At 40.5% G+C, this 24,063-nt stretch overlaps 2 protein-coding genes across 2 annotated transcripts; both read right to left on the bottom strand.

Moving 5' to 3' along the window:
• Positions 1-1,546: 1,546 nt before the first annotated feature.
• On the bottom strand, positions 1,547-10,235 carry LOC120549336 (mitochondrial antiviral-signaling protein-like). The gene is made up of 5 exons (XM_039786193.1): positions 10,131-10,235; positions 8,962-9,084; positions 6,842-7,022; positions 4,879-5,633; positions 1,547-4,583 (listed from the first exon to the last, which is right to left on the bottom strand). The coding sequence occupies exons 2-5, from the start codon at positions 9,082-9,084 to the stop codon at positions 3,831-3,833; spliced, it is 1,812 nt and encodes a 603-aa protein (XP_039642127.1). The 5' UTR covers positions 10,131-10,235; the 3' UTR covers positions 1,547-3,830.
• Positions 10,236-18,281: 8,046 nt separating this feature from the next.
• On the bottom strand, positions 18,282-20,053 carry LOC120548768 (G-protein coupled receptor 151). The gene has a single exon (XM_039785229.1). It carries the CDS (start codon positions 19,767-19,769, stop codon positions 18,639-18,641), a length of 1,131 nt encoding a protein of 376 aa, XP_039641163.1. The 5' UTR covers positions 19,770-20,053; the 3' UTR covers positions 18,282-18,638.
• Positions 20,054-24,063: the final 4,010 nt, after the last annotated feature.

Raw genomic sequence — 24,063 nt, 5'->3', positions numbered from 1 at the left:
CTCAAGTAAAGTACCTTAAATTTGTACTTTAGTACAGTACTTATGTAAATGTATCTAGTTATATTCCACCACTGCTATTTTTTTTTTTACACTTTATGCTATTATTTTATACAGATATGTATTTTAGTATGCAGCATATATTTCAAATATACTTATCCACATTTAGTCATGACTAATCTGTGTTAGACAACTAGCAGCGACTGCAGTGGCAACATTTGTATATTGTTTTTTTTTGGTACTTACCCTCATCATTAATCCATACTTCCCTCTGTGTATCCTTTTTTAGAAGACAGGGCCACCAAACTCAGCTCAAATGATTAAAGCTCCCTATGATTTCAGTGTATATTCTCATGTATTGGTGCATATTACTAAACAAATGTGCAGTTAGTCCGATTAAAAAAAACAATGAAACTGAGGTCTTTGGGAGCCCTCCGCCTATGCTGATTTCTAAACAGAGGGTGGCGCCACTCACTCACTGAATCAGTAGCAGTGTACTTTGCACAGTAACACACAGTATGCATTTACAAAAACATTCCCTATTACCCTCCTGAGTGAAATGAACATGCCTCTAAGGATCTGTCTTAACAGGAGATCCGTTTTTGGCGTGACAATAATCTTATTTAGTGCACAAAGTAAGTCAACAACATGAACAGGATCCAGTGATCTGAATTACTGGAGGATTATGGGAAGGATAATGACATCAGGCAGGATGTTAGTTCATTATACCACAGGTCTGTTAAACAGGGATTGAATATGTTTGAGTGCACTGCTTAATAGAAAGTATTTTTATGATTGGATGCCCTTTATCCTGCAAACTTGTCTTTCATATTCGATTGCATTACTCATGTTAAACGCATTGCCTTACTTTAAACCATATCTCCCAAAGTGCCTTGGGACATTGCAAATTGCCTTAATTGTATTACTGTGGTTGCAATGCACCTGTCAATCAAACCTTTTGGGTGGTTCTAGTATGACATCCTCTTCCATCATTTCTTTTTGTCAGAATCAGAGCCAGATTCATTACCAAGGGAGTTTTCACATATGAGCATTTGCCTTGGTGTCGGTGCGTACTATAAATATGTATATGAGCGTTCTCTCTCTGCAGGGACCGGCGACGGAGCAGTAGATGTGAACGAGACAAACTACTGTGGGTCTGGAGGCGCAGAATTCAGAAATGATATATCTATTATAAATACAAGGCCTTGCATCATCATCTTTTTACTTGGCTACAAGTTGACGTGGTCCTGCAGGTGTAGCGACAGCAGCACGTCTCAGTTTTCTCATGCTCAATGCTTTCCTGCCTGCATAAAAAAAAAAAACAGGTGATGGGGCGCCAGGACAGCTCAGTTGGTAGAGCGGGCACCCATATATAGAGGTTTACTCCTCGACGCAGCGGGCCCGGGTTCGACTCAGACCTGCAGCCCTTCGCTGGATGTTGCTCCCCACTCTCTCTCTCTCCTCTTTCATTTCTTCAGCTGTCCTGTCAATAAAAGGCCTAAAAATACCCAAAAGATTTTCTAAAAAAAATAAAATAAAAAAACTAGGCGACGCTTACACCAACTACATTTTTATTCTTTTGAGGTTTTCAAACATTAAAACGGAAAAAAACGAAGCAATTTACATTACCAGTTAAATATGCTACTAATGACATGAGAGCTCACGGTTAACACACAGGACATACCATGGTTTTAAAAAGTGTGGGAGCAACTGGTCTGGATTTACAAATACATTTGCAAAGTATGTAATTTTATTATGAAGTGACTCTTTGAGAATTCTTTGAGATTCTTTTTTTAAATACATATATCAGCTGTATATAGTATATGCACCATACGATACAACTTGTCAGGTTACACTGAAATTCATTTTGTATTCCGAGCAGCTCCGCTCAAGAAAAAAACAAAAACGAGAAAAATACACAGAGTTAGACACCAATTACACATATAATACAAAGAAGAAGACAGCCATGGCAAATAAATATGTTTTATCATATCCTCAGATATATATATGTGTGTGTGTGTGTGTGTGTGTGTGTGTGTTTAGGTGGCTGAGAATGATCAAGCTAAGCTTCTGTGGAACTTCAGATCCAGACTGATATAATGGTGATGGCTAACCAAACTGGGTTCAGCAGAAGAAGGCAGTTGTGATAGATGTACCCATCCCATGCGACAGCAACATCATAAGAAGGAACACGAGAAGCTTGAAAAATACCAAGGGCTTAGAGAAGAGCTGGAGAAGATGTGGAAAGCAAAGGCAACAGTGGTTCCAGTGGTAATGGTAGCACTTGGGGCTGTAACCCCCAAAACTGAGACAGCGGCTCCAGCAAATTCCAGGAACAACATCTGAGGTATCGGTCCAGAAGAGTGCAGTCCAAGGAACAGCTAAGATACTGCCCAGAACCCTTAGGACCCAGGATAGGGGTAGTGGGGAATTTTATATACACTGTATGTATATATGCTGTATGTATCTATACATACACTGTATGTACAAATAAATACAGACAGTGCACTAGCCATCATTTACAGAGTGGGATGCTGGTACTCTTTCTTCCGCAGTTCACATCCAGTAAAACTGGTACTTGGTAGAATAACCCTCACTGAATGACAGCCAGCAGTCTTATCTTGAAAGTGCTTTTCAGACAAGTGAACATACAAACATTTCTATCAATAAAAGACAGCATCAGTGTATCTTTACAAACCACTTATTTGCAGCAAGTCCATAAAAAACCTGAGATCTCAACCCAGATCCATTACGTTTCCAAACTAGGATAAGAAGTGTAGTTTTGGTTTTTAGGGTCAACTTCATTCAACAGTAAAATGATAAAACATAGTCCAACGTAACAACATACACATAATCAACGGCCTGGCAAGTCAGCTATCGGTACTAAAGGTAATTATTAAACAGATGCCTCACGTCATCCCAGTCCAGTGACTACAATAAGGCGCCATAACCATAACAGTGTGTGAGCGAGTAGCGAGTCTATAGTCATAGCAAGAGAAACAAAGTGTCTCCCCTGTGTTTTCTGACCAAGGTGGGAAATCTGGAGCAGGAGAAGTTAACCCTCTCCTTGATTTCATGTTGTTTATGGAGAAGGAGAACCAGGAAATGAGTCAGCGGAAATGCAACGCTACCAAGCCACGGCTGAGCGTCGCTGCGGCGTGTAGTTACATTTTTCGAGAGGTTCACGTCAGGCTACAGCGTAGGGTCCGGTGTAGACGCAGAGGGGTCTGCGGGGGTACGCCGTCGATTCGACGCAGAAGCATAAACGGCCTTAAGGCAGCACTAATGAGCAGCACATATGCAAAAACTGGGCTGGCATTCTCAATCAGTGGTATCACTAGTTGAGGAATTTCAAACAGGAATGTGGGCGAGGCGTTTTTAGGCAGCTGAGAAAAAGTGCTTTCTGTGGGAAATATAGGTCCTTTTGCAGTGACATGTGTTTTGTACTTCTCAAAAGCAATCTATTTCATACACAAAAAACTATATAGCATTAAAAGATGGGAAAAATCCAAAAAAGCATAATAGGGGGTCTTTAAAGCTATAGTGCGTGACTATTTTACATTAATGAACGTCAAAAGCCATCACCATCATTTCTGTTGCATAAAAATTACAATATAATTACCTCTTCTGAAGAGTCCATAATGGTTTTTTTTTGTCCTCCGTGTCCTTCTTAATTTGATGGGAGAAACGCTACTAGCAACCGCGTGGAGCAGGGGTGGGGGTGGTGCATGTTCACCGAAGGATTGCGTCATGTGGATGCACCGACAGTGTTGTCATTATTTAGAATTCTTCATGGGGGAGACAGAAACGACGAACTATAGTATTAAATCCCCTTATCTCTTAAACCTCCACGCCATCAGCAGTACACAGGCGCCCACTCCTGCAGCGGTCAGAATGTACTTTGTATTAGTTGTCAGGGTGCCAGAGGCCACCTTCTTCTCTAAATCCTGCAGTGTCTTCGGCTGTGGTGAAATATCAGCAGGTGCAGGCTCAGAGGGGTGGTAGTTCTCACTGGAGGGGGTGTTTACACTCGATACAGTATCAACAGTGTTGGTGAATGGTGGTGGTACAGGCGTGATCTCCTTGGCTGCTTCATCATTGACGATTTGAGCTTGTGGTGGTGGGCTTTGGCCGTCTAGGTTAAGGATAGACGCCTCCTCGGATACATGCACCACGTTCTCCAGCACCTCCTGTGTTCCCAAACTCTGAGAAGGAGAGTCATACTGGTTTTCCTCCGGTTCGTTATGGTTAAGAGCAATGCCGTTCTCCTGGCATGGCAGTGCAGACACTGTGCTCTCGGTGGTGGAGCTGACAGCAGAGCATGCAGAAAGGCAGGCAGAGGTCACAGTGTCACCTGCAGCATTGCTCATTTCCAGACGCTCACTATTCCCTGAGTAGGGCTGCACCGGTGAGCTGGGCGCAGGGATAGTAGGGCGCTCATGATTTTGTGGGGGGATGCTGATGAGTTGGCCAGGCTTGCTCAGACACACCGTGTTGTCATCACAGAGAGAGGCGTCCATCCCAGCAGCAACAGGCAGGGGGGGGGTTGTAGCTGCAGTTTCTGTCTGTGGGCTGCTTTCAACGACCTGCAGGGGAAATTAATCTCACATTGAATACAATAGAATATAATAGAATATGTTTTATTGTCTTTGGACAGCAGCTCTCCAACAAATTGTTTTATTTATTTATTTTTAAAAAAGGAAGCTGGTGTGGACTATTGCCTCAAAGTTTAGTCTAATGGACCCTCTGATAAACTGTTAAGAACTGAACATTATAAACTTCACAGAGGCAGAATTTATTGCCCAAAAGTTGTATTAGATTCCTCAAAAAATGTTACACATCATATCACATCAGCATCTCTCAGTATAATTTGGTACTTACCTGTGTAGCAGGAGGTCCTGATAGCTGTTCAGGCTGCAGGACAGCAGCAGGTTTTAGGTCAACAGGAGGGGTGGTGTCCTGGACTGGAGGCCTCTCTGGGGTCATCATGGGGAAAGAGGATCCATCGGTCCCATCTGAGTTTATCTGAGTTGGAGAGGGACTCTGTGGTGGACTGACCTCTGTGGCGGTTGTTGTTGTTTGGACCGGATCTGGGTGGGACGGAGAGTCTGTTTCAGACTGCTCAACAGGACGGGATGGTTGAAGAGCAGCCACAGAGTTGATCGATACCTCACTGTTCCCTGCAATCAGCTGATCAGGGATCACAGCAATACCACCAGAGATATCCTGGATGTCTGATTCTGAGTTTTCCACCGGCTCCTGGTGAGATCTAATCTCCCTCTGAGGCGGTGGGGTTCTAGTGGCCTGATTATGTGGGGTAACAGGGGAAGGAGGAGGTGTTGGACGGGGTATCACTTCATTCTGAGTTGACTGTGGAGGCTCAGAGACAGGCTCAGATGGGGAAACTGCCTCAGGAACGTTGGCTGCTGAGCTCTGGGGGACTTGTTGCTGCACAGGGGTTTCCAGAGGGGGGGAGGCCTGGGCAGCTGGCTGTGGAGGAGCTGATGCTTCAGCTGGTGGATCAACAATAGCCTGACTGTTTGCACCACCCTCTGGGAGGGACATATGACTGGCAGAGGGTGCAGGGTGGACGTGTGCCCTGTTGACAGTCGTTGGAGGGGAGCTGGGGTTGGAATCTAGGGCAGAGCAAACAATGTTGTCATTAAATCTGTTTTTGGTGCAAATGACTAAAGCTCCTGAGGGACTAGCTGACACTGTAACTATACAGTATTTACACATTTACTGAAGTCTCTAATGTCACACAAAAGTGCACTGAAGTTAAGTTAAGTATAATATGATTTTGAACTTTTAAATCATACTAATGTTACACGTGAATATAAAAGGTTTGTTAGGGGTATGTTACAAATTTCAGAGAATAGAAAGTATAGCTAGTCAAGCGTAGCCCAAGATGCAGCTAACTATCTAATAACTATCTAGTATCTAACTAATCCCCTACCTCAGGGAGATGTTTTTAAAATAAGAGCCATCAAAAATGTGTTTAAATCATATTGTGTTGATACTGTGTCCCTGCGGTTTGTCAACACCAGTCCTCTAATATTGTCATATTTTTTTCTATTGCTTTTAATGCTGTGTGGTGAAGCGGAAGACAAGTTTCCACAATGTGGACAATAAAGTTCCAAGCTCACTAAAAAAACCTATCTTATGTGTGTGAAATCCTTCAGTAATAATTATAGTTTTCAAGAAGGTGGTTAAAGGAACGAAAGAGGAAAGCAGTGTTTGCACGGTCAATATCCTATTTTGCACAACTGCATGTAAACAGGAATATAAGTGAAATATTCACTTTCATTAGCCATGGAAACAGCTTTTCCAAATTTGGTCCTTTCCAGAATAAGGGGAAAATTATATACATTACTTCAATGTACTGTATTGTATGAGTCCAATATACTGTGTACAATGTACACACACTCAACCAGAAAGTACAGTATCACTTAGATGATGATGAAAATATTGGACCTTGGGAACCACAGTACAAATGTTTAGCCTCAAACACTTAAGAGTATTCTGAACAAGCTGTTCTGAAAATGTAATGGTCATTTTTTTGTGGCTAACAACGTGGTCCTGTTCAACACAAGGCTAAAATGAAATTGTGGTTGCACTGTGTGGTGATCCAATAAACTTCAGTATCAACGTACATAAGGATTTCATTATATGTAGTTTATTCCTTCAATATATTACATACTACTTCATCATAGAGAACCTGAAAAAGATTTTGATACAACTAGTTTGAGGTGGTGATAAATATTTATATTTAATATATAACAGAACAAGACATTCAATTCTACACAATAATTCACAGTACTAGGTACTTGACTAAATGACTTACTGTGGATGACTCTCAGAGCATTGTATTCTGCTCTAATCTCAGCTGCTAAAGTTGAATGCTCACACGCTTCAAGTGCTGCGATGAACTGCTCTGGCCAGTTTTCTCTTCTCTTCAGACATTTCAGAAGTAACTCCATGCTTTCAATGTCCCCACGAATATCTCTTTTTGCCTGAATGGTTTCCTAAAATTAGATTCCATAAAAGAAGCAGAGGGAATCGATTGATCAGAGTTGTTATTGGTTTGTTGTTTGTTAGTTACTGATGACTTTCAGTGAGTTAATGGCTTTTTGTATTGTAGTGATAATAAAGTTATGGTTCAAAATTTTCTTTATAGGAAAGAGTTTATGAACATTTAATATGTTGTTGGGTTTTACCATCCCACCCTGCCTTGCCCATTTAATGTATATCTGTTTGTGCACATGTACATGAATGTGTGTAGGTGTGTGGATATGTACAGTATGTATAAATATATATTTGATGTATGCATTACATATATTTTTCATAGTCTGATAGTTTGATACCTCTGTTTCTTTTTGTACTTTATTTCATTGTTGTTGGTTTTTATCTGCTGTTTCTTTTGGAAAGCACTTTGTAACCTTGTTTAGAAAAGAGCTACAGAAATAAAAGTTTATTATTATTACTATTTACTTGTCAATATTCACTTAACAATAACCAAATTTGAGCGTCCTTGTCAAAAATGTTTATTAGGGGATGTGATGTCATGTCAAAAATGAATTTTGGCAGATATAAAGCATTTCTTCATACAGTAGGTCAGGTTGACTGCTTTGTAGTTTATTGGGATCTCCACAAGGTGGCAGCGTAACCTAGACTATAGAGTAGGGGTGTTGAAATGAATCATTGCATCTGTCGGTACACCATCTGCGCTGCCTGCACAATCCAATATGCGCATGCACATAAATACGTAGTAGAAAAAGTGACGGTTTCCCTACACGATTTGTATTACATATGCGTTGAAAGACTTGACGGCCAGGCGGCACAACTGGCGGCATATAGGCTACATTTTATGTTATTCATTATGCATATCGACGTCCGTGTACAACACCTTGACGACAGTCGTAAGTTGTAAGTTTTATTTGATTAGGACAATGCATTAATCAACATTTCTGTGACATTTCTATAAATGCGCCAGTGTTGGCCAGTTGGCAAATTTTCAACTGTATGTCTTTATGGTGGGAAGAAATCGGAGCACCCGGAGGAAACCCACGCAAACACGGGGAGAACATGCAAACTCCACACAGAAAGGCCCGGGACGACCTGAATTCGAACCCAGAACCTTCTTGCTGTGAGGCAGAAGTGCTAACCACTGAGCCACCGTGCTGACAGTGTTATTTCTGTGACATGTAGCGTGGGGATGTTGTGATGTTTTGAAATGTAGCTTATGCTATGCATTACGAGGGGTTTACGTAGTTGCCAATCCAAAATAATAAAGGAGTTGTTACATGTGGAATGAAGTCTGAGTCTTTCTGTCACTGCAAACCTTCAGTGTCCTCCACACTCCCCTTTACGATTCATTGCTATATGGTATTAGGCCTACTTAACTTCGAAACGAACACCAGAGCACTGTGAAATGAATGAAATTCTCGCGGCGCAAAGGTGCACAAGCGTGGAACAGATCGTGCAGTGTCGTAAATTGTCGTCAAACAGGATTATCATCTGCGCATGCGCGAACATCTTGCGCATGTCGGATCGTGCGGGCAGCACGGATCGCGTACCCACAGCATCAATGCATTGCGATTGCGGACCTGGATGCATCGATGCAGTGACAGACCATAATCGATTATTGCCTAATGATGTTACTTGTTTATTTTCCGGTCACCGCTTTTTTTGTTTCTGCCTTTTGTCTTTTGTCTGCGGTGTTCAGACTCCGCTACATTCAGGAAGTGTCTTTTTTAAGAGCAGATTCAATAAAAAGGGGAGTTCAGATATATCTGACTGCTTGAATTTGTTGATGAAAACCATGTGTAGTAATATATAATAATATTGAGGAGGTGATGCATGATGATATTGAATCAAATTGACAGAATAATCTGAATTGAATCGTGGGAACAGTAAGGATTCACACCCCTACTATAGAGATGGCTTGTCCCTAATGAAACTTACCCTGTCATGAGAAGTCAAGCAAGGCAGACGGATCATTATTTGTGTCGGTTCCACATTATACACAATGTCCGCCATATTCCGCCGCAAGTATCCATCGTATAGCTTGTCACTGGCAAATGGCATCTGTGAAATGAGAAAGCATTCTTTTTAATATTTCCACTCCGGATATTCACGCCAGGTTTGTACAGTGGAATTTTTACTGTAGTACTTTTACTACATGTGAGGTGTTGAAGTACCCAAAAAAGAAAAACACATTAAGGAAAGCTATTCTTTGTTGTCTGCAATGATCACAGACACACTTGGGAGCTTTTTTCTCTTTGAAAGTGAAAGTGAAGATCAGCCGTCCGGCAACTTTCGGGGGAAAAGGAAATTGTTAAAAATGTCCCTTTCAGTTTCCGTTTCATATCTTCTTTTTTTTTTTTTTAAAGGGATGTGACTCTCTGCACAGCTGGAAACCCTTTTGTTTCTTTTTCAAGGGGAGGCCAACACTTACATTTCAAGGTTGCAGCTGTCTGGAGTACGAAGAAGGTGAACCGGGACCTGACTAGTCACTGATTAATCCCCTCCAGACTCCAGTTTAATATCTGAACTTCAAATGTGCAGCAGCATGAACGTCTCAAACGCCTCACTCCAAATCGAACACACACACGGTTACATTAGTATGGCTTTTCAGGATCAAATATAAATATTTTCTTTTATTTCTTTCTGCCAGTTTCCCTGACTTTCCTAGACTCTGGGGGAAATTTCACGCAGAACATTTCATAAAAAATCTCACAACTACTTCTTGAAGTCTTTTAGTCTCAGCAAGCTTGCAAGGAAGGACACGCTTGCGAGAGTTGACAAGGCATAAGGAAGTAACTCATTAAGGAAGTTTTGGAGTAACGTTAAAACAAGGCTTCCAAAAGGCTGCACACTAATAAAAAGGACTATAAAGACTGATGCATGCCTGTAAATAATTGAAATATATCGTGAAAATAAGAACAATAATTAGCATTAAAAATTAGCTTAAATCGATTTTTACGGCACAACCTAACGTTAGCTAACTTAGCCCATGTTTCCTGTGTTGGCACTCTATTATTGACAAAAACATTAAATGAAACACAAATTATATTTAATAACACAATGAATTAAGGTTCAATTATCGTAATGTTACATAATATAGCGCTCACCTTTCGTGTTTTGGTGCCGAAGCCGTTCGCGTCTCCGTCTCAAAAGTAATATCTAGCTATCTTACTAAAAACCTGCGCACACATCTGCGCAGTGGTTTTGAGCTGACCTCCCTGTTCTCTATCCCTATTGGACGAAACCACCGTCAATCAAAGAGTGGACCAATAGGATTGAGAATTTGGGTCGTAACTTGTTCCTAACCTTCTTGTTCTGAGCATTGACTGTAAAATGAGCAGTCTATGGTTCTGAGGTAGCGCACCCCCGCAGACCTCCCTAAAAACAATATAAGATTAAATGTATTGATCCCATGCAGGGAAAAGTGTGTAATTAAGTGTGTAAAATAAAGTCTGTAAAGGGACAAAACAATAAGTAAGGCAACAAACAGACCTGCTATAGTCTGTATTTCCCCCCGTGATCTGCTTTATAAACAAAAAAGTGACATGACTTTAAACACAAGTTTATAACACCAGAGCAGGAATATGACTGAGTCAAGTGAAATCATTGCTTATGGTATGCTCATATCATAACAGAAGGTGGCGCCACTCACTCACTGAGTCAGTTGCAGTGACCTTTGTGCAGTTATACACAGTAGGCTATGCATTCACACAAAAAATCCTCCTGAGTGAAATGAACATGCCTCCAAGGATCTTAACAGGAGATCCGTCTTTGGCGTGACAATAATCTTATTTAGTGCAGAAGGTAGGTCAACAACATGAACAGGATCCAGTGATCTGAATTACTGGATGATTATGGGAAGGATAATGACATCAGGCAGGATGTTAGTTCATTATACCGCAGGTCTGTTAAACAGGGCTTGAACGTGCACTGCTTAAATAGAAAGGTTTTTTTTATGCTTAAATGCTCTTTATCCTGCAATTGTGTCTTTTACATTTGATTGCATTTATTCATGTTACTGTAAATGCATTCCCTAAAGTAAAACTACATCTCCCAAAGTGCCTTAGGACATCACAAATAGCCTTACAAACTGGACTACTGTGGTTGCACTGCACCTGTCAATCAAACCATGTGGGTGGTTCTAGTCTGACATCCTCTTCCATCATTTCTTTTTGTCAGAATCAGAGCCAGATTCATTACCAAGTAGGTTTATACATACAAGGAAGGTGCCTTGGTGTTTGGTGGGTACAACAAACACGTAAGAGGCAGTGAAAAATAAAAGCAAAGTACTGCAACAGTCAAGAACATAATAGAATAGAAAATGACAATAAAAATATGAAAAAGGTAGGCCTACTATTAAAATACCATAACAATACTATTACCTAATATGTAAAAATAGAACAGTTTGAGAGTTAGAAAGCTGTACAGTTTTGTCCATGATTTATATGCCAAACCTCACAGTGTAGAGAATTTGTGCAATGTAGGCCTACAGGGAGAATAGTCCCAGAGGTGCGTTCATTTAACGCATGACAGATCTCCTTCGCACCCCCGTGTACATAAGAGTCCATGTCAGTGGGGGTCACTGGGCCATGTTGATAAAGCCAGCTGCTGTCAGAAAGAAGCTGTTGTTATGGCATGAGGTTTTGGTTGTGATGGATCTCAGCTTCATGCCAGAAAGTGAGGGGGACGTTCAAACAGTTTGGGTCCTGCGTGAGAGGTCTTGCTCTCTCTGGTGCTCTTTTCTTTATCATTTTTCTACATTACTGTTCAACTTCTTGTGTTTATTTTTGAACTGAACTATACATATAAAGCATGTCACTGGCAGATGAATTTTTCAGAAGAGTGTCAGAAGAGACAGTGGGTGGTTAGAAAAGCAAATGTCAACTAGACACAGGTTGCATCCCTATATAAGTAGGAAACTACCAATGTGTTTGCATGAAAATGTGGTTGTTATCATGACAATTACTGCGTTTAAGATATTCTATGAAGGCACTGCTCACATTTTTTTTAAAGATTATTTTTTGGGACTTTTCCACCTTTAATGGATAGGACAGCTAGGTGAGAAAGAGGGGGAAGACATGCAGGAAATTGTCACAGGTTGGACTCAAACCCTGGACCTCTGCGTCAAGCATAAGCCTCGAAGTATACGTGCACCTGCTCTACCCACTGAGCCAACCCAGCCACAGCACTGTTCACATTTGACCTGCAGGCTAGACATCAGAGTGGACAGTTACTTATCAGGGTTATAGTAGTTCTTTTTTGTGTCTGTCACTGAATGTACAAACATGAAGTGTAGCTGAATCAGCTTTTAATGACTTAAATGCAAATGATTAAATGGGTTTAATACATGCAGCAACATAGTGAGCAGAAAAATATTAGAGAATATGAAAGTCAGTTTAGAACAAACCTGACATTAAACAACACTAAACCATCTTCATATGGTGAAATCTCTTCCCTGTAACTCTCCATGCAGCTCTGAACAAATGCTTAAACTATTAGTAAGTCCTATTTTGACTCAAGTCTGCTTCAAACCTTTCATATCTTGGAGGGCAATCCTTCCTTTGCAAGACGAAGGATACAACTAAAGCCACAGCGAGAGCCTGAGGCAGTTTCAACAATCCTTCACGGTTGAGCGGGGAGAAAAAAATACCATGTACATCTCCATAAAAGAGCAGGAGTTTACTCTTTTCAGAGGCCTTTAGCTTTAAAACTACAGCACACTGGTAAGAAAAAGTGACATGCTAGATTCTAATGTACCTCGGCACAGATAGTTCAACTCAAGCTTTAGAGGTGATTCATTAAAGTAATTTAAGTAAAAGTACTCAATGCAGAAAAATGTCCCCTGTGACTGTTAGATTATTATATTGTATATTATAGCGTTAGATTATTATTACTCATGCATTAATGTAAAAGCAGGATTTTACTGTTGTAGGCGAGGTGGAGCTTATTTTGAACTTTAACTGATGACTATTTTTATTGTGGCTTAATCTGCTGATTATTTTCTCCATTAGTCGAATGATTGTTTGGTTTGTAAAAAATCATAAAATAGTGAGAAATGCTGTAACAACTTACCAGAGCCCAGAGGGACACCTTCACAATGTTTGTTTGGTCCAACCAACAGTATAAAAAAAATAAAATAAAAGGAAAAGCCGCCAATCTTCCCATTTGAGAAGCTGTAAACATGAAATATTAATAACAATTATCGAAATAGTTGGCAATTAATTATGTGTCAATCGCTTAATCGCTTCAGTTGTACTTACATCCACGGTTGGTATAACAAAACATCACATTTTATAAACTCATATTTTGCATATGTCTTCATTTGTAAAGTAACTAAAAGTAAGAAGCATTTGCCTCTGAGAAGTAGTGGAGTAGAAGTAAAAAGTGGCATGAAAAGAAAATATTCAAGTGAAGTATAAGTACCTCAAAACTGGACTTTAGTACAGAGTACTCGAGTAAGCATAGTCCCATTCCACCCCTGCAGGTCGGTGAGGGTGAGAAACATTTCTTTTTTAGCTCTTATACAACCCAGCGTATATGTACTGTACATTAACACAAACCTGAGCTTGTGGGATCAAAACATGATTTCTCACAGTGTGATCAACTCACACCCTGATTCTTTCCCGTCTGCTAATGTCAAAATAAAACCGACTGCTTTTTCATTTTGCGCGAGTTCCAATCTCGGTTAAAGATCATCAGTTCAGTTTTCAGCAGAAACTGCCAACCTTAGCATACTGTATGAAGAAGCTCGCTGGCCTGTATAAATGATGAATGAGACAGCTTTCATGGATATATTTATGCGCGCACACTAAAAGAAGCTCTTCCTCCTCCTCTTTAAAGCTTACATATAGAGTATTAATGGGACCTTATTGACTTTATCCCCCAAAGGCAGTTTGATTGCTTTGATGCCAGCATCATGTTTAAATAGCCTAGTGAACCAAGCATTGTGGCTGCATACACACCATTACATAACAGGCTTGATTATTGCTTCTTAGACACTGTGATGTTACCACTTAATGTATCTCTGAGAACAGTCTCCTTTATGTGATAGTGGGGGATGTTTGGTGAGGAAAGCTGTATCTTTCAGTGACATGGATGAGGACTCCGCAGGGAGACTTGTTTCAGATCGCTCTGGGTTATGAGAAAGTGTATCAACCTGGTCCCTGATTCTCTGCTGTTAAGTGCATTTGAGCTGGGTCCCGGATAGCTCACACATGCACTAACACAATAAAAGGTTAAAGGTTGGAACTCTATAGGGGTTTCAAACCAACAACAGCAGCAGTACACAAACAGAAGTGGAGAAAAGTAAAGGCAAATATTTCAGTCAAAAGCACTTTCATCAAGGAATTGGCCGATTATGTCACTGGCACATAATTGTGCTGTTGAACTAATTCCCTTTAAGAAAGATGCAAGGACGATGTTGTTTACGCATATACTGTAGGTGCCATTATTACAACAAAGTGATGTGATGACTGCATATTGCATATGTGAATAGCAGTCAGGAGCTCATCAAGACTTACCCACATCTTTACAATCAGCACGATAATAACAGTATACTTATCATGTGATGATACACGAAAGGTAGTATGGTAATGAGTTAGACCAATGCTTACCTTGTGTATATATTTCTATTTGTCTGTTCTATTTTTTTTGTTCTTCTTTTTCCATTTCTTCTGCTCAGTTGTTCTTTTCTCTTTTTTGGGCCTAAAATGCCCCAAAAAATATCTTAAAAAAATAAATAAAAATGTGAATGACAAAAAAATAAAGATGCATAGACGTTAAATCCTAATCAAATCAACAATACCAAAAATCTAGCACATAAGGAGGAGGATATAGGGTGGTGGAGGGATGAGTGTATCAGCAGGGTAGCAGTGTTAAGTGCCATGTTAAAATGGCCGTGCTGTACACCTACATGAACATTCAGGGTCCACTCGGGGCCCTTGTACATACACTCCACTGCACGTACAATGCACAATGCTGACTGTATTGCAAACCTTCATGTGAGCTTCTTTTCCACACTTTTTTTTTTTTAAATTTACTTAGTTTAGTTATGACTTCCCTCTGCAGAGCAAATTCTTGCTTTTGTAATAAAAACTGGATATTAACCCTAACATTAAAAATATAGACGTAAATGTGAACAAGGGAACAAACAGAAGTAACAACAGCGATGTCTACAGAAAAATGAAGGCTTCAGAATCAGGTTGATCCGTCTTAAAGGTGTAGTTATCTTCTTGAGAATCTGGATTTCTGTCTGATAATTTCCCCAGCATACAGAGAGAGATCATCTGTCAGGGTAGTTAGCAATATTTCTGTTTTATTACTTTTGGACATGAACTGAGAAGTAAATTAAACAGCTATACAGGGGATCTGGTGATCTTTGCAGTGAACTTTCCTGCTGCTTGTCTGCAAAGCTATAAATGGCCTGGTTATTAGAAGCCTGTCAGATCCTTCGAAAAGTCTTTTTCAAGGATTAAATTGAAAGCTGCTGAAGCTGATTTTACCTTCAGAGTTGTTGCAATCACCTGCCAGAAGGCTGACCTCTTTTAAAAGATGGCTGAAAACGTTGCCCCTAAGCCTTTGATTAAGTTTTATCCTGTTCATAGTGTTTGGCTGTATGCTGATCAGGGCGCTGATCTTTATCTTTATAAATTGTATTTCCACTTGAACTACAGTTATTCTTTTTTTGTATAAAGCAATGTTTGCAGTGTATACATATCATCTATCCATCTATCCTTATAGTATGTTTTCTATAAACCATGCTAATCAGACACTGTTTGTACTTCTCTGCTGATGTAACAGCATTTAATTTCCCTGCATGGGAGAAAGACATGTATCTGATCTTATCAAACTGTAAATAACAGGTTACTGCTCTGGAAGGTTTGTCGTGTCAGTCAGCTTACTTTTACACTTTTCAAGTCAGTCAGCGGTTTTCTTTTCTATTTTACATTTCTTACGTAATAATTTATTCCCTGAAAGCTTATGAGCACATTATTCTCCGCGACAATGTCTCTATCTTTAATTAGTGTAGTAGGAGAAATGTGGGAGAGTTAATTTAGTAGATTTATCTATTAAATAGACTTCTTGATTGGCTGAGAAGAAATAAACCATGTCTGTTATTCAGTGTAGTTTCCTCCTATAAGGGGGGGAGAACTCTATAAATAAAGAGAATAATAAAATGAAAAAACCCGGAAAGCGACCCAAGGGCAGACATTTGGAGACACGGTCTATTGTCAATGAATAAATCCGGAGCACAATTATGATGAAGAGCTTTGGAAGCTTGTTTTTTTTTTTTTTTTCATTCTCTTCGACCTGTAACCTTTCTTTTCACTCAAGCAGACTAAAATGTCATATGGGGCGTCGGAGCCACAGGCGGCCGCTGCTTCACTGGTAAACACACAGACGACTAAAAGCAGGTTTCCTTTCACCACCGCTGAAAGGGTAGACTGCTAACGCAGGCTGCTGGGCCATCCACTCTATCTCAGACCAAAAGAAATTCAACATTATTGTACATCTTAACTGTGTCACATGTGGATAAGCTCATAAACATACTCAAATTGCAAGCTCATGTTGTCTAATAAAGGCTTCAGTGATGACTCCGAGACATTTATATTACTTTATTTGTACTTTTATTTACTTTATCTGCCTTAATTATCAGGTTGTAAGTGACCAAATACTTATTAATTTAATAATGTGACAAATGAAAAACAACAACCCTCCCTATTTATCATCTATAAGCAGTTAATTAACAATATGTTTGTAGCACATTATAATGTAGTTAAAAGCAGAAATGTTGCAGCATATTAACATTTAAGAAATGTGTCATAATAACACATATAATGTGGTTGTACACAGATATAAGTGTTTATTAACGTGTTTGTCGTAGGAGAAGTTCAAATTGTTGACAGATAATGTAATGCTCTTGAAAATGTCCAGCTGCCTACAGCTACATTATATTGTGTTATAAAACCCTTTATTACATGAGTATACGCAGTAGTGAGAAGGTAACTAAGTACATTTACTTAAGTACTGTACTTAAATTCAGTGTCAAGGTACTTCACTTGAGTATTTCCATTTTCTGCTACTTCATACTTCTACTCCATACATCTCAGAGGCAAATATTGCACTTTTTACTGCAATGTATGTATTTTTTTCAGTTTTTTTTTGCAGATTCCAAATAATAATACAAAATATAATCAACAGGGAGGATGCGCCCCATGTAGGCTAATCTTGAAAAAAAAATCAACACATAAATGATGATGACGTATCATAGGTTAAGATAAGGTAAAACTATATTAATCCCCGGGGGAAATCCACAAGCTACCCAGCAGGATATAGAGTCATTATAATGAGCCCCACCTTTACCAGCTGCTACATTCAAGTGATTAACACATTCATGCATCCGTAATTATAATCCAACAATAAAGCCTAATATATATATACATATGATCCTGGAATTATTATTTTGCACAATTAGTTACTTATTGGTACTTGAAGTATATTTTGGTATTTATACTTTTGTACTTTTACTGAAGTAAGATTTTGAGTGCAGACTTTTATCTGTAACAGAGTATTTCTACAATGTGGCATTAAAGATCAGAGGCTTTTTCACTGTACATCCTGAGTTTGTTTAAACCAAGGGCGTAGGTTTTGTTTCAACATCGGCTCAAATTTCTTTCTTTATATATAGAAAGTTATTATTCTCCTGTATTGTTCAAAACGTTCTGCATTTTCAGTTCTTTAGGAATCATGTACAGCTCAACAACAAATATATTAGAGAATGAAAGAAAGGAAAAAGCTCCAAAGTTGAAATCTACATAAAAGTCAAAATCACAAGAAATCACATCTTTATTTTTCAAGGTCCTGTTGTGTTGGGGGGGGGTAAACTTCCTGAGGGTTCTTTAACATCTAAAGTGTGACAACACTACTGCACTGTGCACTTGTATGCCCACTTACTGAATCTGGCTGTTAGTGTGACTGTTGTGTGACTGAGACTCTGCAGTCATTCATTCACTACTGACCAGCTTTTAAGCCACTACTTGCACAAAATGCTGCTTTCGCTGAAATATGATGTTTGACCTAAAACATGCAGCTGGATTAGTTGTGATTTTAATATGGAGAAATGATCTCTGCGTGCCCTCTAATAACCGTCTGAATTAAATGAAGAGATTTGATGGTCGCATTGTGTTTTATCCGTGATTAAGGTAGGCTGAGTGATTGTATAGCCTTTGGAGAGAAAACAACAACAACCAGAGCAGTCCTCATATTTGTGAATGTTTTAATATCCATGGTTTGCATCACACGTACACGATCACAGTGTGTCCTGGCTATTTACACTGGCTTCATGTTTGTACAAACCTTCTCTAATAAAGGTGTTCTACTTGACAGTGCAGCAATGCTGCAGGCGAGAACAGATACTCAAAATAGATAAAAACATGTGTTACATCAAAACGTGAGAGTGTATATTTCACATCTAATCAAGCTCACGACAGCAAACAGCCGTTCCACGAGGGTCTGCACTGTGGGTCAACACACTAGAAACCAGCTGAGAACAAGTTGCACTCTTCTGCACAAAAAAAAAAGAAGAATAAAAAAGAGACACTTTCACATCTTATTCACTACAACATTTTCTCCTCTCTCTCCCACGGAACCGGATCCTGCGCCTCCTCGACGTGCGTATTCCTGCGCCCTGTCCAAAAGTGCTCCACATCTGGGAAGGTCTTCTCCCTCTCTTGTGAGACCGCGTTGGGGACTGCGTTGGCACCCACTTCTGCTCCGTTCCCCTCCGTTTGGGGACACTTGTTGCTGTGGGGGTGCTTTGAGCCTCTGCAGGTCGCGGAGAACCAGATGGTCATCAGTCCTTGGCGCACGTCGTCGTACATTGTCATCAAGATCACCGGAGAGAGGGAGCTGCATGCGTAAAGGAGGACTTGCGCAAAGATGATTAAACCAACGGGAGGTTTGTTGTACCCGAGCCTGATCCAGGTGAAAGTCCCCCACTCCGGCAGCAGCATGAGCCCGAGGGCGCCGCTGAGACACAGTAACACCAGGGTAACCTTGCTCTGATGCTGCGGGCTGGGTGCGTGGTTCACCGCGGCGTGCAGCGCTTTGGTGTAGTAGGCAAGGGTGAAGATGACCGGCACCACAAAGGTTGCAGTTGGATAAATCTTGTAGAACAACCTCATGAAGACAGACGCACACGCTGGCATTTCAGAGACGCAAATAGTGTCGCGGCCATGGGGCACCAAAGAAGCGAAAAGCATCTGGGGAATGGGAAACATCATCGACACAATCCAAATGGACGCCAGAGCTCCGTGGATCCACGTCGGGCAGTACAGGGGCCCAGCGGCGCTGGGGACCAGCGTGTGTTTGGCTCTGGTGGTGACTGCAAGGATTAAAGTTTTTGCAACCACGCACGAGTGCTGGAACCAGTCCGTGGTGCTGCAGACAAAACTCCCTAGGGTCCAGGTCTGCTTGTAGTAGGTGATGGCGCGCACGGGCGCGCACAGCAGCAGGATCACCAAGTCCGCGGAGGCCAGAGAGGCGAGGAGCGCTTTCACCTCGGAGCCCTTTCCGTTTCTAAAGTCACGGAGGAAAATCAGCAAAACGAGCAAATTCCCAACTGCTCCGGACACGCAGATCCCGATGAGGATGACCGGCAGGGCTGTCCTGGTGTCCTCCCCCTGGAGAAGTTGGACTCCGCCAACGAAATCAAAAAAGGAGACATTGGCTGGTCGATCAATATCCATCTCCTCCGCTAAGATTTTAAGTGAAAGAAAAATCGCAGTCAACAAACGAAACTAAATGTTGTTGTGTTTTTTTTTTTTGAGTTCCACTTCTCTCCGCAGATTTAAACGTCCCGGAGGGGAATGAAGGCGGAGGAGCTGTCCAGGGCGCCGCGGTGCTGAAACGCTGCTGACGGGGTCGTGATCGCATCAGCAAGTGGGTGAGCAGGCTGGCAGGTAGGCTATTTCAAGCGCTGCCATTTAGCATCGCCAACCACTCGCGTCATTTTTATCAGTGTGGCTCCAGGCTGCAGCCAGCCCAAATGTGAGCGCAGCGTGACGTGATTTACATTCATTCAGAACCTCTGTGGGGTCACGGCTGGTGTGGCGTGTCAGAGATATGTCAAAGTAACAAAATGACCTGAATGTTAGCCATCTCTTTAGATTAAAATGAAAACAGGCAACAAGAGCTCTGATTTATGCTGGGATCACTGACAAATACATGGCTGCCCTATGAAAAGTTTGAATTAACAATCATCAATCATGCTGCAAAACACTGAATATCTGAAAGCAATACTACTGCCAAATGTCTTCGTAAAAGATGCACACTACCAACATTTCTTTTAAATCGCTATATAATGGCTCCAGTGTCTCTAACTTTGCAAACTGACAGAAATGTCCTTTAAAAAAACGATCTCAAGTTCAGTAAAGACAAAGCACTGATCAAGACAACCATTTTAGGGCAAAGAACATTAAGAATAATACCAGCATTTAGGGCTACACTTGGGCCATTGAGGATCCAATTCTGTATTTGTGGCCCTTTAATTTACTTATTAGTCCATTTATAAAACATTTAAAGTTACTTTTGGAAGAAGAAAAAACTAATTTTTTTTCTGAATTCAATGACTCAAGAGTTTTGCTTTTTCCAGCTTGACTTGGTCTGGTATGACCAACAGCTAATGGTAGCTCTTTTAATTACCCTACACGCTCCACTTGCGGCTTCAGCAAGTGACAGGCTTCCCTTAAAGTGATGGTTCGGAGTAATTCACCCTAGGGTCCTTTGCACCATGACCTCGAGCCAAACACCCCCCCCCCCCAGAAGCTTTTTTCACCTGGGTCTAACATTGGGAGAGTTAGCTAGAGTAGCGTTATCAGCTGTTGCATCTCTTTTCGGTGTTGTAATTTGTAGACGGCCCTAAGCACTTGTCTTACTGCAGCAACAACAACAGCAGAGAGCAGAAGCCAGCAGGCAAGTGTTATTTACATAAACTTCTGGTGTACTTACAAACTTTCCAATCCATCGTTTTATGAGAGCATAACCTATTTGTACTACTTGTAGATGTTTGGTATCATTTCGGGCATTATTAGTGGGGTAACTTACGAGATACAAACGTGGGTCCATTAGCCCCTGCGCTAAGCTATTCAGCTGATAACGCTACTCTAGCTAACTCTCCCAATGTTAGACCCAGGTGAAAAAAGCTTCTGGGGGGGTGTTTGGCTCGAGGTCATGGTGCAAAGGACCCTAGGGTGAATTACTCCGAACCATCACTTTAAGTTATTGTTTACTTTAATGACTTAATTAAGAATTGCATCAAGAAGATTTGTTGGTATCACTTTCCAATAAGGCACCCTTTATACAACTAATCATTGATAAGTCTGTTACCACTACGTTATAGATCAGTTAAAAGCCATTATTAACCTTAATTTATTTAGGGAAGGTTCACTGAGAGGCAACCTCTCTTTTGCAGGAACGCCCTGATCACTTTAACCATAAGGCCACCACTGGCTATAATAAGAACAATGTTTGAGTCGACACTAGATAGATCAATAAATCAGCATGGCTGATACATCGGCTGATATTGGCTTACTGCAGATATATCAGTAAAATAAATGTTTGAGGCTATTTAATAACAGTATCTCCATTACAGTAGGAATTGTGTCCAGCAGAGAGCACTGACAAGTTCCGTTTTCAAATGTGAAATGATCTGGTTAAACACAGTTCTTTAATAAACCAAATGTAAGGGATCCTTAAAAATCTCTCATTAAAAATGTCAGTTTATCTTTATTTTATATGTAAAAAAAAAATGAATATATGAATATGATATATTGTTATTAGATTTTAAAACTCTTAAATACTGATATTAGTATCTGTTTCTGACATCCAGTATTAGTCAGACTCTATTGGCACGTTGTGGGAAATCCACTTCCAACATGGTGATTGTTCTGTCTTTTCAGACCTCAACTGTTTAACTGCCTAACCTTCTGAAAAACAGCTGTGGACATCTGTGTGTGTCTCAACAACATTTAAACAACTGCAGATTTGACAGCTTATTAGAAAGTGAGAAACTACTGAGTATTTATTGATGGAATACCAACATTTATAAGTGCTTTATTACCAAACAGAAAGTCGGGCTCCAGCTTTTTCCCTCCCAATATACTGATTCTGAAACCTCAACTGGGGATATCTGCTGATACAGATCTTATAAAAGTTCACTCCCAAATGTATATTTCTGTATGTATCTCATTAGAATAAATCAAGAAAAGAAATCATTATGATGTAAAGTAATTTGAGGGGCTGTTGTGGCACTAAGTTAGATGTCTGCTATGACCTATATTGTAACTGATAATGAAAAAAAAAAAAATGTAATTATGACATTGACAAAGAAACTGTAGTAATGTGGATAATGCCGCCTCATGGCCAATGACCTGTCAATATTGTCAATAAAGTCAATATTGGTGTCCCAAATGAATAATTTATGAACATTTGTTTTTCCTGTTTTACTAGAGGTTTTTACTGATTTAAATATTTATGGATGAAGTGAGATGAAATGGCATTTCAGACTCATTATCAGTCTAATGACCCTAATACATAAGTGCATGAAGCAGACTGCACCACGGAGTGAGGTGTGTTTACTTGACTTCAGGATGATGAAGGGGAGGGAGGGTGATAGTTGGCAGGGGGTGGGGGGGTTATTTGGAGAGGTGAGGGTGCCCACTCAAATGCTGTCACCTCCTCTAAGAGGGCTGGTTGCTAGGATACCAGAGCCACCATCACAGTATGGGGTTAGGAAGATGTGAGGCACCATGAAGTAGTGCGAAAAATGGATGGATAGAGAGGCTTTAAAGTGAGCTTCAGCTGTAATGAATGACTAGTTACAGCGGTGTGATTGCAGAGGGGGAAAAGGAGCTGGTGGTGTTTAGAGGTATGATATAATAGCACGAGCTATACTACCCTTGCTGCTTTCTGTAATCAGGGATAATTGATGTTATGGACTGTGCAAGCTCCAACTGATTTCACTTCTGGAAAACTATCGGTGTAGCACAAATGTAGCACTCAAATCTGCATTTCTTTAAGCAGAGATGCACTTTGAATGTTTTGAATGGTGGCTATAGCGAAAAGGTCAGGGAATCACCAAAATCAGTAGGATTTAGTAGGATTCAAGTATGTTTGTCAAGTAATTGCTGGCTTTGGCTGTAATTTTCTGTTATTGGAGAAAATAAGTCCGTTTTTAAATGGCAGCAGTCTCATCTTGAACAAAAGAGTTTCTCAGCGGGGTCTTGAAAGGATAAAAGACTTTTTTTTTAATCATGTGTACGCCTATGTGTAGTTTCTGGTACTTAGATTGCAATTGTGGGGCATTTTCTTAGGAAACAGCCCAGACCAACAAAGATACAAGAGCAAAAGCCCATGAGATATGTTTTCTTTTCATCTCTGTATCCACCACTCACACAGCCGAGACTGAATCAGTATTGTGTGAGAGTTGGAGCCCTCACATCCCCCCGAGGCTTTTTCAAAGCCAGAGAAGGACAAAATAACAGAAAAAGAAAGTGATTAAAAAGGAGGGGAGGACATGAACAAAAACCCAGAGCTGGGTAAGAGTCTAAATGAACTCCAGCAACGTTCCATTTGGAGATTTCCAGACTAGAAAGAAAGATGAAGTACCTTTTCGACCACAGGGATGTCTGCCAAGCAGACCTTGCCATATTACATTTCCGTCCCGAATCCCTTGATGCAGAAAAGCTTTTACAGTATCAAAGAAAACAAATGCAGGTTTTTGTCATTGGCGTCATTCAGAGACATCAAAGGTAAAGGGGTCTTCCCGAGCAACCGCAGACATAAAACAAATGTTGTTATTGCCCAGAAGTGGAGAAGCGATTAGCAATTTGATATTGATGATGTTGCGACCCTGTTTTACATAAAAACTGTCCGCTTTCAAGTTCTCCCCCATCATCAAACGGAACTCAAGATGAAGAGTGATGGCTGCTGACATCAAGATTCTCCAAGAGGTGGAGAAGAATGACAGTTACCACGACAACC

Source organism: Perca fluviatilis, chromosome 20 (assembly GCF_010015445.1).
Source record: "Perca fluviatilis chromosome 20, GENO_Pfluv_1.0, whole genome shotgun sequence".
NCBI classification, from domain to species: Eukaryota; Metazoa; Chordata; class Actinopteri; order Perciformes; family Percidae; genus Perca; species Perca fluviatilis.
This window is presented reverse-complemented; position numbering and strand designations above follow the sequence as displayed.

Bases quoted from the DNA above. Each gene is read 5' to 3' on its own strand.
- LOC120548768 (XM_039785229.1), bottom strand. From the start codon at position 19,769: ATGGATATTGATCGACCAGCCAATGTCTCCTTTTTTGATTTCGTTGGC.
- LOC120549336 (XM_039786193.1), bottom strand. From the start codon at position 9,084: ATGCCATTTGCCAGTGACAAGCTATACGATGGATACTTGCGGCGGAAT. The intron at 5,634-6,841 runs GTAAGTCATTTA...GCTCTGCCCTAG, and splicing joins TGCTCTGAGAGTCATCCACA to ATTCCAACCCCAGCTCCCCT. The intron at 4,584-4,878 runs GTAAGTACCAAA...TTTCCCCTGCAG, and splicing joins CAGGACCTCCTGCTACACAG to GTCGTTGAAAGCAGCCCACA.